Source organism: Rousettus aegyptiacus, unplaced genomic scaffold (genome assembly GCF_014176215.1).
Source record: "Rousettus aegyptiacus isolate mRouAeg1 unplaced genomic scaffold, mRouAeg1.p scaffold_m13_p_13, whole genome shotgun sequence".
Taxonomy (NCBI): Eukaryota; Metazoa; Chordata; class Mammalia; order Chiroptera; family Pteropodidae; genus Rousettus; species Rousettus aegyptiacus.
Window position 1 is genome coordinate 1,455,334 of NW_023416288.1, and position 16,116 is coordinate 1,471,449.

The window sequence follows — 16,116 nt, forward strand, 5'->3', positions numbered from 1 at the left end:
TATAACTCAAGATGGACTGATGTTTCACTCTTCTTGGGGGAGGGACATTCGTTTTTTAATTTGAGTAGCACAATAGAAATAAATCATTTTGAATATTTTTAGATCAGTTTTTGCCACTGTCACCATCACCACCACAATTATCATCCCTTCTCATTTATATAGCTCTTTATCACATGTATGGTCCATAAAAGCATTATTTCTTTTGATTCTCACAGAGTAAGCTGTTTTTCCCAATATGGTACTTTTTCCAGACTCTACTCTTAAGTTGGTCCAAATTCCTTAGAGAATAGTTTTATGGCATGGTAGCCAATATTGTTATTTTTGTTATTTCTCTACAACATCTGACACTGTTGGTCATGCACACTTTCACCAGCTTCTAGGATATGATTGTATCCTAGCTTTCCAGCTATTCTCTGACTTTTCTTTCTTAAGTCTCATTTCCTGCATCTTCTTCCATTACTCACTCCTGGGTGATCTAGGGCGATCACGGTATCTGTGTCCCTACACAGTAATGACTTCAAGATATGTGCTCTGACCTTAAACTCCATTTAAAAATTACTCTGTGCTGGGGGAGGTAGAATGGGGAGTTACTGTTCAATAGGTACAGAGTTTCAGTTGAGGAACATGAAAAAGTTCTGAAGATGAATGATGGTGATGGTTGCATAACAATGTGAATGTACTTAAACTATACACTTTAAACTGGTTAAAATGGTGAATTTTATGTTATTTATCTTTTACCACAGTCAAAAAAATTACTCTACAATAAATAAACTCACCAGTCTCTGTGATCATAATGTTGTCGTTGTGCCGGTCACCTATTCCAAGAACAAAGGTTGCCACACAGTAGCCAGCACAGGAGTAAACGAATCTCTCTACTGCTGCCTGAAACTAATTAAAATACATCTGAATATTAGCTGTATTCTAACTACAAGGAGCAGCATGAATCTATTACAAATGACTTCCAGAAGGACATTCTGGGCACCACTTTTAGAGAACAGGTGAGTTATGCCTGATTTCATTAACGCAATATCTATTAAGTGCCAGCTTTCTCATTCCTCTACTTAAATTTTAGGTGAAGACTCAATGAATCACAATAGCATAAGGAGAAAACAAGAGTCGAAAGGTAGTAGCAATTTAGTTAAAGGGTTCGCTTCTCCATGTGTCATTCGCCAATAACTATACAGAGCCCATGATAATTTCTCCATCATTGGTGAACATGTGTTTTGCTTGTGATCTCTTAAAGTATGTATGGGATCACAAATCCATATATATAACAGACTAGTAAGTGCTACCAGTTATATTTCCTCTGCAGAAGGCTGCTAACCATGCAAATGAGAAGTGCTAATCCTGTGCAGAACTTTGAATGACAGCCAAACAGCCTAACCACATAGCTTGTGAAAGATTGAGCATATGTACTTCAGAGGAACAGTGAAACTGACAATTTCAGCATCTATAATTTATCATTTAGATTAGAGTGCAGCAGTAAATTAAAAATTACATAGAATATGTGGTGTTTCCCACATAGGAAACTAATTTTTTTGGCTAAACAACAAAAATAGATGATTATAAAAAGTGCTAACAAATTATTTCACAGAAATGAATTTTATGCAAAGCATACCTGATAATCAAAGGAGAAGCAAATTCTCATGGAGTTCTGAACTAAGCACCTTTGTTTTACACAGATATACCAGGTCACCAAGGGAAGGCACTTAACATCCCCAATCTCACGGGGCTTCACCAAGAGCAGGAGCTCACCTTTTCTTCAATAGGGCATTTTTCTTTAAGCCAGTGATTCAGGACCTCATCCTTAAATGCGCCTGTGTTGCCTACTGTGCTTTGCTGAATTTTGGCAATTGTCGTGGCATCTTTCACAATCTCGATCATTCCTACAGGAAGATGCAGACAGTTTGATGTAGACTGAGGCCTAGTGCCTGACCCAGAGGAGGAATGGCTACGTCTTTGTTGAGTGGAGGGCAGAGTGCTAGTTTCCAGGTTACTGCTTTGGTTTTCTTAGTAAAAGAAACAAAAGGAGGGGGATATGGAAGTTGTGTGGGACATACTTTCAATATCCCAGAATGAAAAGAGAAAAGTGTTAGTTTTGAAAGCCAATAAGTAAAAGCATTTATGTGCTGAGTATGTCCTTCCTTTTTTGAAAATCTGTTCTTTTCCTTTTTTAAATTACAAGATCAAATGTAAATGACTTCATATGGTTCTCAAATCGGAACTTGAAAAATACCTTTGATTGATTTTAAAATATTAAATGTTTGTAACAGCATGCAAAAATAGAGTATGTAATATCTTCAGTAGTATGAATTCTGGGATATTAAAATAAGTGACAGATCTTTCTATTTTTAAATGTTATTTGTGAGGGAGAAGTTCAATGTATAATGAAATAAGTTAAAGTTTAGAGATGGGAAAGTAAAGAGGAGGGAACAAGTTCTTGCTAAAATCATTTCCGTGTATAATCACAAGGATTTGAATCATGCATTCATGTATCTTCAATATATCCACGATAAATAGAGAGTCACATTTACCAGCCTTGGAATATTTTCTTCCCTTTCGAATGGATTACGATTGTAATTTTTTAGTTATTAAATGACTACACTGAAGGAATTATGATTTTTTAAAACTAGATAAGTGGCATATCCATCTTCTGAGGTAACCACATACCTATTTTGTCACCAGTTGAAATGCAACCATATGGCAGGAGGCACAGATCCAAAGATTCAGTCTCCCAAATGGACTCCATGATTCGTAGAATCTGGGCATCAAAACACAAAAATGTTTCCATTGTAAATGTATATATTTCTACTCCTCTAAAAAAATAATTTTATCTAGTAACAGAAAATATATAAGAAAACATAAAATACGTAAGTAACAACTATATTTTCATTTATCAACCTGGTACTCTAAAGTTTTCCTTCCTTGGGAGCTAGTTCATTTTTTCCTTGAGATGTAGTATGCTTTGGGGAACAAAAGAAATGGATTTCTTTTGAGACAGTTTTAGCCATGGTTCATTTATTCAAATGTTCCACTCTAGTTATGTATATTTTACCACAATAAAAAAAAAAGGTCCACTCTAACATCCCTACAAATTTTTATGCGTAAGGCACTCTTGGGCTACAACCAAGACAACAGCAACAATGATAATGATAGTTAACATTTCCTAAGTGCTGTTTTATGTTGTTCCTTTGTGTTAACCCTATAGTGTGGACATGATTATTATTCTCATTCTATGGGTGAAGAGACTAAGGTTAGAGAGCTTAACTAACTTGCTCTTATCTGCCATGCAAAGTGCCTTAACAACAAAACATAATGAGAAGAAAGAGTGATGTTTTGTGTTTTTGGAGTGTCCATCTTTGAATAATTCAAAAGATTCTATAGATTTACTGAAAATTTAATAAATTTAATAAACTTTCAAAAGGTTCGAATGACTTGTTTTTCCTTTTTTTAAAAAAAATACACACACCAGGAAAATACACATACCATTCTTGAAAAGAGAGCCTAGTATATTAGTGTTTCTGTATTAGAAATAAGCAAAAATAGAAACATAGAGGGAATTGAAAACATGACCAGTTCTTAAATGGCCTACTTTTAACTCAACATGGTTTGTCTAGTTTAAAAAATCATATTTAATATTAGAGATTGTTACCTCTACAATATTGAACAACTAGAATATGGAGAATAATACTTTATGGATTTGTGAAGCTCAAGTTTATTGAGAAATGTTAGAAAATATAAAAATATAAAACTGATCAGCATTGATACCTTAACCATTCATCTTCTAGTAAACTATTTACTTTTACTACTTAACTACATGATTTCTCCAATGGCCTATTCACCTTCTCCTTCACTTGAGTTTGAATATGCGGGTGTGTATCAAAGATGATGTGTTTAAGGAGAGCATCGATGGGTGTGTGGCTATGTCTATGAATATGAATGAAGTGGATGCTATTGGGTAAATGTGTCTATATTCTATGTTACCATACCAGGGTACATGAAAGAGAGGTTAGGTCTATGGCCATGCTACCCTGAACAAGCCCGATCCTGTCTGATCTCGGAAGCTAAGCAGGGTCGGGCCTGATTAGTACTTGGATGGGAGACCACCTAGGAAGACCGGGTGCTGTAAGAGTAAACTAAATAAATAAATAAAGGATTGTAAGCTGACAAGTTCCTTGCAATCAACCAAAGGTTGCTTTGCATTAAAAAAAAAAAAAAGAGGTTAGGTGAGGGAAGTACATCTGGTTATTTGGGAATGTTGGATATGTACCTTCTCAGGAACGAATAGAACTGTGATGCTCATTAGAGTGCATATCTAATGGTCCCTGGTCACATACTCCCGATGAAAACTCTCTGTTATGAAATCTTTGATCATTGTTTATCAATCAAGATAGGACAATAGAGTCAGTAGAAGGCCCGTTTTAGAGTTAATATAGAATTACTCTTTTCAGATAACTGAAAACTTTCCTTAACAGTAGCGTACCTGTAATATAAGCATGTCTTGGCGTAGATCATCACCGTGTTTAAAGATAATTCCAATTGTTTCATTCGATAGAGCTGTAGGGTCAGCACATTTAAATTCAAGCCACAGGGGCTTCTTCTTGGAGGCCATTACTTTACATTTTTCAACCTATAAGTTGAAAATAGTCAGATGTTTTCTATACACAATGAACATACAGCATGGATACATACATCCTCTTGCAAAGTATCACTATAAACAAGCAAGACAAAATCCTAGTTAGAAAATAATTTTCAGTGATTTGGGTAAAATACAGAAAGTGTTTTCATCAAATCTCAAAATGCTGGTGAGAACAATTCACAACACTTAAACCAGCAGTTCTCAAAGTGTGTTCCAAGAAACCCTAAGAGTGTGTGAAGGTGCTTAAGAGGTGAGGCAGATCCCATTCTCTGCACGCCCCATTCCCACAGGACTCTAGTACTCCCATGTCACCTTTAAAACAACAAGTTTGCTGTTAAGTTGTATATTTGGCCTCCTTTTAAGATTTAATTTGAAAAACAGAATTCCATTGCTACCACAGTGTCTAAAAACTATTATTGCAGAATCAGATATAATGGGCCAAATATAATGAGATGAAATTTAACAGCAGTAAACAGAAATCTAGTGCTCACATGTGCCTACCCACTCTAAAACACTCCTCATATATCTAACTGAACTCAAGAGAATTTGTGAGAAAAGTGGCTTAGCAGCCATTCACTTCAAAGTAAAAAAATCTTAGGAGTTTTAGCCAAAAGTGAATTCACCATGTATCAAAAATGTAATATGGTCTTTTTAAAAAGCAAACACAATTTGGAGCTGTATTAATATATTATTATTTCTACCTATCTAACTGGATAAGGACAGTCAATAATATATGCTTTGGATATATTAAACATGAAGGGAGAAAATTACCCTTTATCTAGGGAAAATATCTTTAAAAAATGAGGTGGAATAAAGAGTTTTACAGACAAATAAAATATGACAGAATTTCTTGCCATAACACCTGCACTATTAAAATAGTAAAAGCTGAAGGAAAATGGTACCAAATGGAAACATGCACCTATACAATGTAGTGAAGAGCACAAATAATGGTAAATATGTGGGTTAATATTAAAAAAAGTTTTATCCATTAAATCATTTAAATGTATTTTAACTGCTTAAAGTAAAAATAATAACAACCCATTGGGTTTATAATATATATAGAAATTAAAAGCATAAAAATAGTATAAACAATAAGGGAAAATTAATGGAAGTATACTGTTTTAAGATTCTTATACATACATGAAGTGATTTATTATTTGAATGTAATCAAGAGCATGTGCTTTGATGTAAGAATAGATATCTACATCAATAGAATGGAATAAAGATTTACTGGATTAAGCAAATATTTCTTAGGACACAAAATTCATGAGCCATTAAAAAATAGCGATAAATTGGACTTAATCAAAATTAAAAGCTTCTGCTCTATAAAATACATGACTAAGAAAGTAAAAAGGCAAGCCACGGACTGTGAGAAAATACTTGTAAAATGTATACTTGATAAAGGATTTATATCCAGAATATACAAATAACTCATAAATAAAAATAGGAAGGCAACCTACATTAAAATGAGCAACAGATATGAATAGAAGCTTCTCAAGAGGAGATAGAAAATAGGCATATGAGAAGATGCTCAACATCATTAGAGAAATGCAAATAAAAACAACGAGATACTACTTCACACTCATTTCAATGGCTAACATAAAAGAGTCTGATGATAACAAGTGCTGACTAGGATATAAAACAATTGGAGCTCCCATATATTGCTAATGGGAATGTAAAAAGGTACAGTCACTGTGGAAAAATAGTTTGGAAATCTCTTATAAAATTAAACACATACATATCATCTGACCTGACTATCTCAAAAGGTGAATGGAAAATGAATTGTGGCCTAGCCATAAAAGGAATACTATTTAGTCCTAATGAGAAACAGACAACTGATACAAACAGTAGCATGGGTGGATCTTAAAAGCATTATGCTAAGAAAATGACTCCAGACACAAAAACTACATACTCTTTGACTCTACTTCATGAAATCCTTAAAAAGGCAAAAATACATGACAGAAAATAAATCTGTTGTCTAAGATAGGACATGGGAAGAGGAAAGGACTAACTACAAAGGAACATAAAATAACTTTTTCTATAACATTTCTATGGAAATGTTCTATATCTTGATTGCGGAGATGGTTATGTGGTTATACAAATTTGTCAAAACTCATTGAGCTGTACATTTAAAAAGGAAAAATTTTATTGTATGTAAATGATTCCTCATGAAAACTGATTAAAAAAAAAAAATAGGTGGGTGATTGCCTGTTGTCAAGACTTCTAGCAGCTAGTGTTTAGAGAAGGCTCGACAGACATTTTTAAGACATAAAGACCACGTGGAGATATCAAGATGATACCTACCACCAGTGTTCCTGCTTTCAGTCCAGGATCATACGGAACTCTAAAGCTCTTTGGGAGATTCGAATTCTGTAGGTTTTCAAGCTTTTGTTTAAGTTGTGAAATAACTGTAATTTTCAAAAGCACACAAGAGTTATATAAGTTCAAGAAATTACCAATATTATCTATAACATTTCCTGAGGCCACATCTATTCACAACATTCTATATACATTTGGTCTAGTATGGAATAGGAGAAAAGTGGGGTATGCTTCTGTATTTGAGGAGCTAACTAATTGAGGTGGCAAGACAAGTCAGGCTGACTGTGAGCAATACAACCATGTACACATACAATAACAGGGGATACAAGTAGGGGAATAATATGAGATACCAATACAATCAAGTAGAGAAGGATGTTTTAAGAATAATGTTAAGGAACTGATACCGTAGTTTTCTTTTCAACATGTGAAACTTTAAACTGCCATCTGATTTGGGGAACAGACATTTGAAGGCCATATTAAATGAACTTTGGTTAAGGATCTGTAAATTCTTTTTAAAAGAAGAAGTTTTGCTGTGTGGGGAGGATGTGATAGCCTCAAAGTTCCAAAGGCAAAACACATAAATTAAAAATTACTCCCCGAAGAATAGATAGACTGAAGACCAGTACACACACACACACACACACACACACATAAACACTATATATGTGTATATATATGTATGTGTGTGTGTATATATATATATGAAAATTTTAAAATAACTTCTCTCAGTAATTCATTACTTTAAAAGACTGAAAACTTGAAAATTATTTCCATATATTGAAAGATGGGAAGTAAAAGGTAAATATTTGAAAATGACTAATCTTTTTCTGTGTGTGCAATTATTTTTAAAAAATACATCTTACATCTGCATGCTTTTTAAATTTTAAGGGTTTACAATCTATCATGAACTCATCATTAAAAATATATAGTTTTAAAACATATTACTCATAAAGGGAGAACTTTAAATTTATTTCCTCCACGAAGACAGAAGATTAAATAATTTGTTCTTTGCTGCCTTTGGAAGGTACAAATTGTCTTCCAGAAGAGAGAAGAATCACAAGGATGATGGCATTTGGAGAAGAAGTCATTTGAAAAGAGAACAAAGAAAATATAGCTATGATACCTTGGGAACTGACATCATACTTTTCAGCAGAGAGTGATTTAATATCAATGGTGACTCTTTGTAACATCTCGATTACTTGGACTTGTTGAGTAAAGTCGTGCAACATGGCCGTGCCACAGCCCCTCAAGTAGGCTTCTAGGATCACAGCGAACCTCTGCTGGTAGTGCCTGGACTGGGCTATCTCACTTCTCAAGAACCAAAACAAGAAGTGACCAATTCTTTTGTTCTGAAAGTGGGAACAAGAAAGTTGAAATTATTATGACTAAGGCTCTAGATCCACCAGCCAATTCTCAATGATTTAAATGTCAAACTATTATCAAAATGGAAATACTTACTCTTAAACCACGCTTCAGCAGAAATCTGGCAAGGGCACTGTCATGGTAAGGTTCAAATTTCACAGCCTAGAGGAGGAACACATTGGCATTGTAGGGTTGCATTCTATATTGGTTAATCAGGGTAAGGGAAATGGAGAAAAACTGGTGCTCTGCCCTGGTGGGTTTTCATGGCTAAGGTGATGAGAATCTTACCAGTCACTTAAGTTCAATCCTTTCTTTTCAAGGGTATTTTGGGACAGAGTGAACCACTTACTTAAGGACTGAAGTAGAAGCCAGAGGTCTTGACTCACAGTCATGTACTTTTGATGACTTCCAAGGCAAAGAGGGGAGGACTTTTGCTTTCATTAAGGGCATACTTGATTTATTAGAAGGATAGAAGGGAGAGATGGAGATGGCTTATAACAAGTCTATAAAAGTAAGAGAGGTTGTTGGAAAGAAAATAGGTAGTGGACATAGAATACATGTAAAGTGAAAAATATTTGTTAGATGTGAAGATCCTAAAATTCCTATCGCTTCTCTTCTGCTCACAATGTCTTTCTGGCATCTTGCGGGCAAGTCACTGGGCTGCCTCACATGTTCTTACTGCAAGTAAACAACTGGCTTACATCAATCCATACAGAGCAATCACTGCTCTCTGCCATTCTGTGGAGTATACAGAGCTTTTTGTCTGAAAATCCTTATTTTATATGCTTCCTCAAGTTTTTCAATGTTTAGTAGGTTTCATATCACTTCATTAATATAGAGATATTGATGTAGATGCCAGCGCTATGACCGAAGAAAAGAACAAATAAAATGTAAAAAATAATTAAATCCTGATGGGTGCTAGATATTTGTTATATTATTCTCTTAGCCTTTCTATAAGTCTACAATAGTCCATAATTTTGAAAGCAGCCAGATTAACAAATATTGTTTGATTATTATAGATGCAAATATCAAGTTATAGGGCAGATGTCATATATAAGCATAAAGAGAGGCTTAAAATTAAATGTCTCAGAGTATTTTCTTTATAAATAGACATGGTCTATTATTTTCTAAGAGGGAAGAGGAGAAATTCCCATTCTACTTTACATTTTTGGGCCTGGGGGCTTTTGGTATGATTTCCAGTTTGCAAATGATCAATACTGACCCGATAATATTTCAATTATCCACATACTTTCAAAGATGCTTTCCATAGGTGTGGTCAAATAAGATCTTAATTCTGAGAATGTGGTTATTTCACCACCAGTACCCACTTCAGAAATGTTTTAATTTTCTAACCCGAATGTGAGTCTTTTTGACCTTTTCATGTTTCACTTCTGTAAAGACAATGTGGATCTCAAGTAGGAGACCATTTTAATCAGGAATGAGTCATTTTGGCCATATCTGAAAATGTCTAAAATAGTTTCACAAATGACTACTCTTCTTCAAATTTATGACCACAGAGTCAATGTTAATATTATTTATTGATTTCTTTCATTTAAGCACTTCCATTTTCCAATTCTTTAAAGTTTACTTGTGAAAATTACTATGTAAAATAATTCATGGTGGCCTTGAGACTTGGAACAGATTTTGTGCAAATTTTTTTATGTTCTATTTGTTATGGAGAGCTAGAAAGCTGAAGACACTTGTTTTATTCTAAAATTTTCATTAGTGTTATGCCAGTATCTGCACTCATGGACAGAGAGAATATTGGCTATATTTGATAGATGAAAGCAAAGGCTAAATATAATATTTCAAGTATGTGCCTAATGGGAAGCTGAAGGTTCAAAGTTAAAATTGAGAATACCCAAAATACTCATCAGAAAACTCCAAAGCCTACCTGTCAATACAGATAATGATTAGACAGTTTAGTGTCTAACGCTGAGGTTGACTAGTCTTAATGATTTCAGGTCAAACGCCACCTACTCAGAACTATCACTGGCTTCTTTAATCCAAATTAAGTGTCCCCAGGACCTCTATTTTCTCATTATATTTTGTAGTTTTCCTCTAGAGTATTCGTCACAGTTTGTTATTAAATATCTGCTTGTGTGTCTATCATTTAATGATAGTCGTATCCATGCACACCAGCTATATGAGGGCAGAGACAGGCCCTGTTTTGATCACTGCTTTATATTCAACATCCAGAAAAGGGGAAACACTCAGCACATGTTGTTGAATTAATGAACATGGCTGCACTCTAAAATAGCATTTCTATTCCAATTCCTTAATTTCCTCTTCTTTGTCATGCAGCATGATCTAATTTGAGATTGGTTACAGTGAGCAGAACTGCTCCTCCTTTCTTTAGCTTCCTAAGCAAACTTTAAGAAAATGACTTAGCCTCTTTTGAACCCAAGGAAAGGCATAAGAACAGGAGTAGAAACACATACTGGACCTATCTAAAGACAGGGGCTTTCAAAATCCCATCCAGATATGAGATGTCATTCATGAATTGTGATGAACACTATCAGAATATGATCTTTTCTCTCTAAAACACACAACCCTGACACTGGATTGATGCAGGATATTGGGAGGCAGTGAAAAGCATAAGGCCCAGAGTCAGACCTCTTGAGTTTGAATTCCTGTTTCTCGAAGTATGTGACCTTAGGCACATTACTTAGCATTTGTGTGACTTGGTTTCCTTATATGTAAAATGAAAATATTAATTTGACCTCCATCATAGTTATTGGAAGCATTAAATGTGATAATACATGAAAATCATGTAAATCACTGGGAGCTTTGGCACAAAGATCATTTCATAAGTTGAATATATCATTAATAGAGTAAATGAGAACAAAGTATTCCCACAGATCCAGTTCTCCTAAAAAAGAGGAAATATTAACATCTTCGAAATGCTTACCAGCAAACTCTCAAAGACAATAAAAAAGTAAATAGAACAGTTTACTACTTTTTGAGGTGGCTTCATCAACTCTGCTTTGACTGATCATAATGCTCTGGACAAAGGGCATTTGATGACAACTGAAGGGAGTGCCTGTGCACATGCAAATAAATTCATGAGAAGAGTGCTCTGTTGATAGCACAGGCATCCCCTACCTGGACCAGCTGTAGCAGGTAATGCAAAACATCATCGTCTTCCAAGCTCTCCAGTTTCTGAACTGCAATGGCTCTTACATTTTCATCCGAAAAGTTGCAGTCCAGGAGTTGCATTGTTAGCCCGACATCCAAAGCACTTTGATCCCAGACCTCCCTTTTGGCTAACAGTTGGTATGTTTTGGCCACAATTTCTTGCTCTCCCCATTTCACTGAGCTAAATAGCTTAGGATATGCTTTTGGATGCTTGAGGCTTTCGTATCTAAAATGCCAGAGTAATTCTTTGTCTTCTGCTGTGAGAGGGTTAAGTGGATCAGTGGCTATGATTGCTTCCAGTTGCTTCCGAAGCTGGTTGGGCATTTCGGCTCGAACCCGGTCCCCCTCAGGGTCAGGGGTGGGCCTATGCTTAGGCAAGGCTATTGGATGACAGTAATTGTCCAGAAGAATGGATATGGACATTGAGTTCTCCTTGTCTGGGTTGGTTGCAGACGTTAGCTTGTCAGCATTGAAGCTCCCTTGGTCTTCTCCTTTCCCAGATATCTGCCACATGTGCAGCACATATTCCCCACGGCGCAAGAGGAACCGGTGGTCTATCAGCAGCAGGTTCACATAATAGAGAAGCTGAGATTTGCTTTTGGACTCAGAACTTGGAATCTCAGCAGGGCCCTTGCTGGACAACACTGGAGCTTTTCCACAGTAGATCTGGAGGTTCAGTAGCGCCCCTTTGGGTAAATCTTTGATTTTGATACTGAACTCAAGCCACACATTCCAGAGCACCTCCTCTGTGAAGGGTTTGGGGCTGGTCCTCCTCTGGCAAAGGACCTGCTGCCCATGCTGGATGTTTGCCTCTACAAAAACAGTGAGGTCAGAATTCCGGGGCAGGACAGGAATATCAATGCCTCTGATTTTGACCCTGAACTTCCGGTCACAGTCCCACAAAGACACGGTGAACACACTCTCATGGTCCTTCCCGTGGATAGTCAGCTGTTCATGGTAACCGGTGACTCCAGTGCAGTCATCCACCAGTGGCCACTCTTCTTTTCTCACCTCGTCCTGGGCTGGGTCCGGAGGAGTGTCAAGCACCAGGTGAATCTCTTCCCCATTCTTGAGGCAATGCCTCACCCATTGAAAATTTTTGATGGGTGTTTCACCCACCAGGTACTCATCCCGGCCACAGACACGCAGCACAAAGTCCTGTTCATTTTGGCTTTCAGGGATATCCATCAGAGACTTCTTTTTGGCCATCTTGGTAAAGAAGCTCTGGAGGATAGTGCCTGGGGTGTCGTCAGCTGAGACCTTGATGGTCTGGCTGGTGGTGCTACGGTGAATGACAATGAAGATGCAGTTGTTGGTAATCTTCTTCGACAGGTACTCCGGGAGGGGCTTGGAGGTCACCCAGGGGTGCATGGCATAGAGTTTAGGGTCACGGCCGGCCACCTCAGCCATCCGCGGGGTGACCAGGCGGCGGCGTGTGAATTCGAGCTCATCATCGTGCACGTTGCTGACGTCCGTGACATCATAGCCCATGAGGGCTGTAAGCTGCCGCTGGAAAGCTAGCGTCTCCTCAGAGGGCGAGTGCCGCTGCACAACATGGATCTGGCCCGGGCTCCTGTGCAGCACCTTCCAGTAGCATAGACAGTCCAGAGTCTGCACCACTTGGTACTTGTCGTAGATCTCGTACCACTGTCCCTTCTTCTGGTAGAGCAGTAGGAAGTTGTCTGGGCCAAGCCGGTGGTAGAAGTCAGCCACCACACTGGTCTCCAGTGCACGCAGCCACACCTGCGCCTTCATTTGCTCCACATTGCCGTGGCCCGCCACGTGCAGCAGCACTATTTCCGGGGTTTTGCTGGTGCGCTGCCTGGTGGGCAGCACGAACTCGATGGGGACGAGCTCCATGGAGGACAGGCTAGCAGCGGGGCCACGCGGCTTCATCCTCCGGCGTCTGCGGCAGTTGTCCTCTCTCAGAACCACCAGCTGTTCATCGTTCTCCAGCTCCATGCCCTCTGCGACCTAGAAGTGAAAAAAACAGAGGGCTCTGTCACAGGGAAGGCACATTCCAGTTGCATTTTTCTGAGAGGTGGCAGAAGAAGATGTAGGAGAATGACAATGACATGTGTAGGAGGAAATAGGGGCTTCCGGATCTGGGCTTGTGAATCCGGATCCTGCTACTTAGTATCTGGTGACTTGAGCTAGTTGTATAATCTCTGAGCCTATTTCCCATCTGTCAAGCAGAGTAATACCTCAGAAAGTGAAGGTGGGAATTAAAAAAAGGTAATACATATACTTGTTCAGTATGGGCAATGGGTATATGGGGGTTAAGAAATCATTCTTTCTACATTCATTGTTTGAAAATTTAATTAAACAAAAAGACATATGTAAAACACTCATGTAGTACGGTGTCTGACATATAATGGCTCAAAGTGGTAATTACTGTTTTTAAGCATACTGAAAGGGATGAGTAAAATAATATAGTTAAAGGATCAACTCCTAGTTTCCAAGGTGCATTGTGAGATGCTAGCCACCCCACTTTGAAAACAGGCTTTGGCTTTTTTCTCTTTGTCAGTCTCACACTTCTCCTTGGGACTCAGCCACTTTACCAGACTTGCTTCATATTCTCTATTTTCAAACTTCTGGTTCAGGTGTCTATACCCTAGTCTACTTCCTGTCATTCTTTTTTCTTTTCTTTTTTTTCTTTCTAGTTAAAAAAGGTAGTCATTTCCTATCAGAATTGATAAAGTTGTAATCAGAAACATGTGCAGATATTTAAGTTTTTGAATCATGAAATGTGTAAACATTCTGGCTGTCATTTCTATATTAGGTCAGTGTCTTAAGAAAGTCACCCAAGGCTGTGCTCTCCTAATAGGAACATTCAGGTAATTTTAACGCCCCAGTTCATTTCATCTTCCTCTGTTTTAAACAGTGGGGAAGTCACAGGATGGAAGGAAGGATTCCTAGGCTCCAGTGACTTGCTGCCTGGACCCCAATCAATTATTTAACTTCTTTTTTGCTTTAATATTTTCATCTCTATAATAAGAATTCACAAGTTTCTTCTCATCAACTTATCCACTCTTCCCACAAATATTTAAAAAGTACCTACTCTGCACAAAGCATTTAAGTATAAATGTGGCATAGTGCAGTAAGAAACACTTGAAATAATGATCAAAATGCTAAAAATATTCAAATTGAAATATAGGATAATTTTATTTTAATATTTAGTATCACTACATCGTAAATAAGAATCAACTACTGACATGAAAATAAATGTTTCAGAAAATATAATTTACTCTTTTTAATGACTAATATTAGCGAGACCTGTAACTACTTATTCCCTTGAGAAATGATGGAGCATTTGACACATACCAAAAAGAAGAGTTTGATGAAAAGATAAGAAAGACAAGTTTCATTAGATCCAAACTTCTGTCCAAATCTTGGCTTAAAGTTACTTATTAAGTCAATATTTCCTTTCATATAATATGAAATTCTACTTAGTAAAATCATGAAACCAACGGTCCCAAACAACTGTTTCCTGTAGCTTAAAACATTCACTATTTGGTCTGTGGCTACATATAGAATAACCAACAAGGAAGAGAACTGTAAGATGCAGTAATATTGACACTAATAAAATAAATTAGGCAACATACAAATACACAGCAATGACTTCTGCCTCAGTGATCTCAAACGATCTTACAAGATACAAGATGCAGAAGAAAACAGGCAGACTAAATACTCACTGCTTTCCTTCATGGTTGAAGTTATGAAGTGTTCTTCTTTTATGAGAAGACATTAGAAACATGGCTAAGAACAATAATGGCTAAGCATGAACTTGTAAGAATGTGAAGCCTGGCTGGCACAGGCTAACATGCCCTTCCTCTTTCTCTTAAACAAAAGCAAAAAAAGATCGCTCCACCTGCAAAACTATTGCCGGAACCTCGTGAATATCCACACATGTAGGTTGAACTAGACAATGAAACAGAGACATTCGGTGGTAGCATCATCTCAAGAACTGACAACAGTTCCAGATTAAAATATTCTAGCTGAGAAGGAAGTGTCACTATTCCGAGTCAGACCTAACAACGGGCAAAAAATAGAAAGGGCAGAAAATACCTGATAAAGCAGTGGAGGTGATGATGCTGAAGGATCATTTGCTTAATTTTTTAAAACAAAACAAATTCAAACCTACCCAGTGTGCCTCTAAACAATTCTGCTTTTCTGGGTCTCCCTTCGTATCCAGATGCAGAGGAAGTGTTGCAGTTACCAGGAAGGAAGTTTCAACCAAGCTGATTATACATGTGATTGCTCATTTTAAAAGTGTCAGAAATGCATTTCCTGTTAATAGCACTGAGAGCGAAGCATGAGAGTGAGCAATGTTTACCTTCTATATATTTTATACTCTCTTTAAACTAATTTTTAATAATTATGAGAGACTGAAATGAATTAAAATTACATAGATCTGAACAAAAAATACACATTCATGAGACATAAAGACATGAAATGTCTTCTAGTTAGTTCTAAGTAGAAAAGGCTTAACAGTCACAATATTGGAGAAATAGCCTGGTAGAAAGATTTTTAAGAGCCAAACTAAACCCATTAGTCCTATAAAGCCCATTCAATTAATTTTCCCTCATGCAAATTCAAATCATCTCTTGTTTATATGCTGTAACTGAAGGACGGGGGAAGAGAAACTTGGTGATCTA

The 16,116-nt window shown here is 37.0% G+C and overlaps 1 protein-coding gene and 1 pseudogene across 5 annotated transcripts in view; one reads left to right on the forward strand and one right to left on the reverse strand.

The window, feature by feature from the left end:
- The window catches only part of PIK3CG (phosphatidylinositol-4,5-bisphosphate 3-kinase catalytic subunit gamma), a 31,628-nt gene extending 15,924 nt beyond the window's left edge, over positions 1-15,704 (reverse strand). Inside the window, exons 1-9 of one of the 5 annotated variants that reach the window (XM_016145865.2) lie at positions 15,330-15,519; positions 11,426-13,432; positions 8,417-8,482; positions 8,082-8,307; positions 6,944-7,047; positions 4,484-4,630; positions 2,671-2,761; positions 1,756-1,886; positions 777-888 (exon numbers count right to left, since the gene is read on the reverse strand). In XM_016145865.2, coding sequence (XP_016001351.2) covers positions 777-888; positions 1,756-1,886; positions 2,671-2,761; positions 4,484-4,630; positions 6,944-7,047; positions 8,082-8,307; positions 8,417-8,482; positions 11,426-13,432; positions 15,330-15,401 — 2,956 coding nt within the window. In that variant the 5' untranslated portion in view covers positions 15,402-15,519. The other 4 variants (XM_016145867.2, XM_016145866.2, XM_016145868.2 and 1 more) reach the window with 4 other exon arrangements.
- On the forward strand, positions 4,014-4,132 carry LOC118610902 (annotated as a pseudogene).
- Positions 15,705-16,116: the final 412 nt, after the last annotated feature.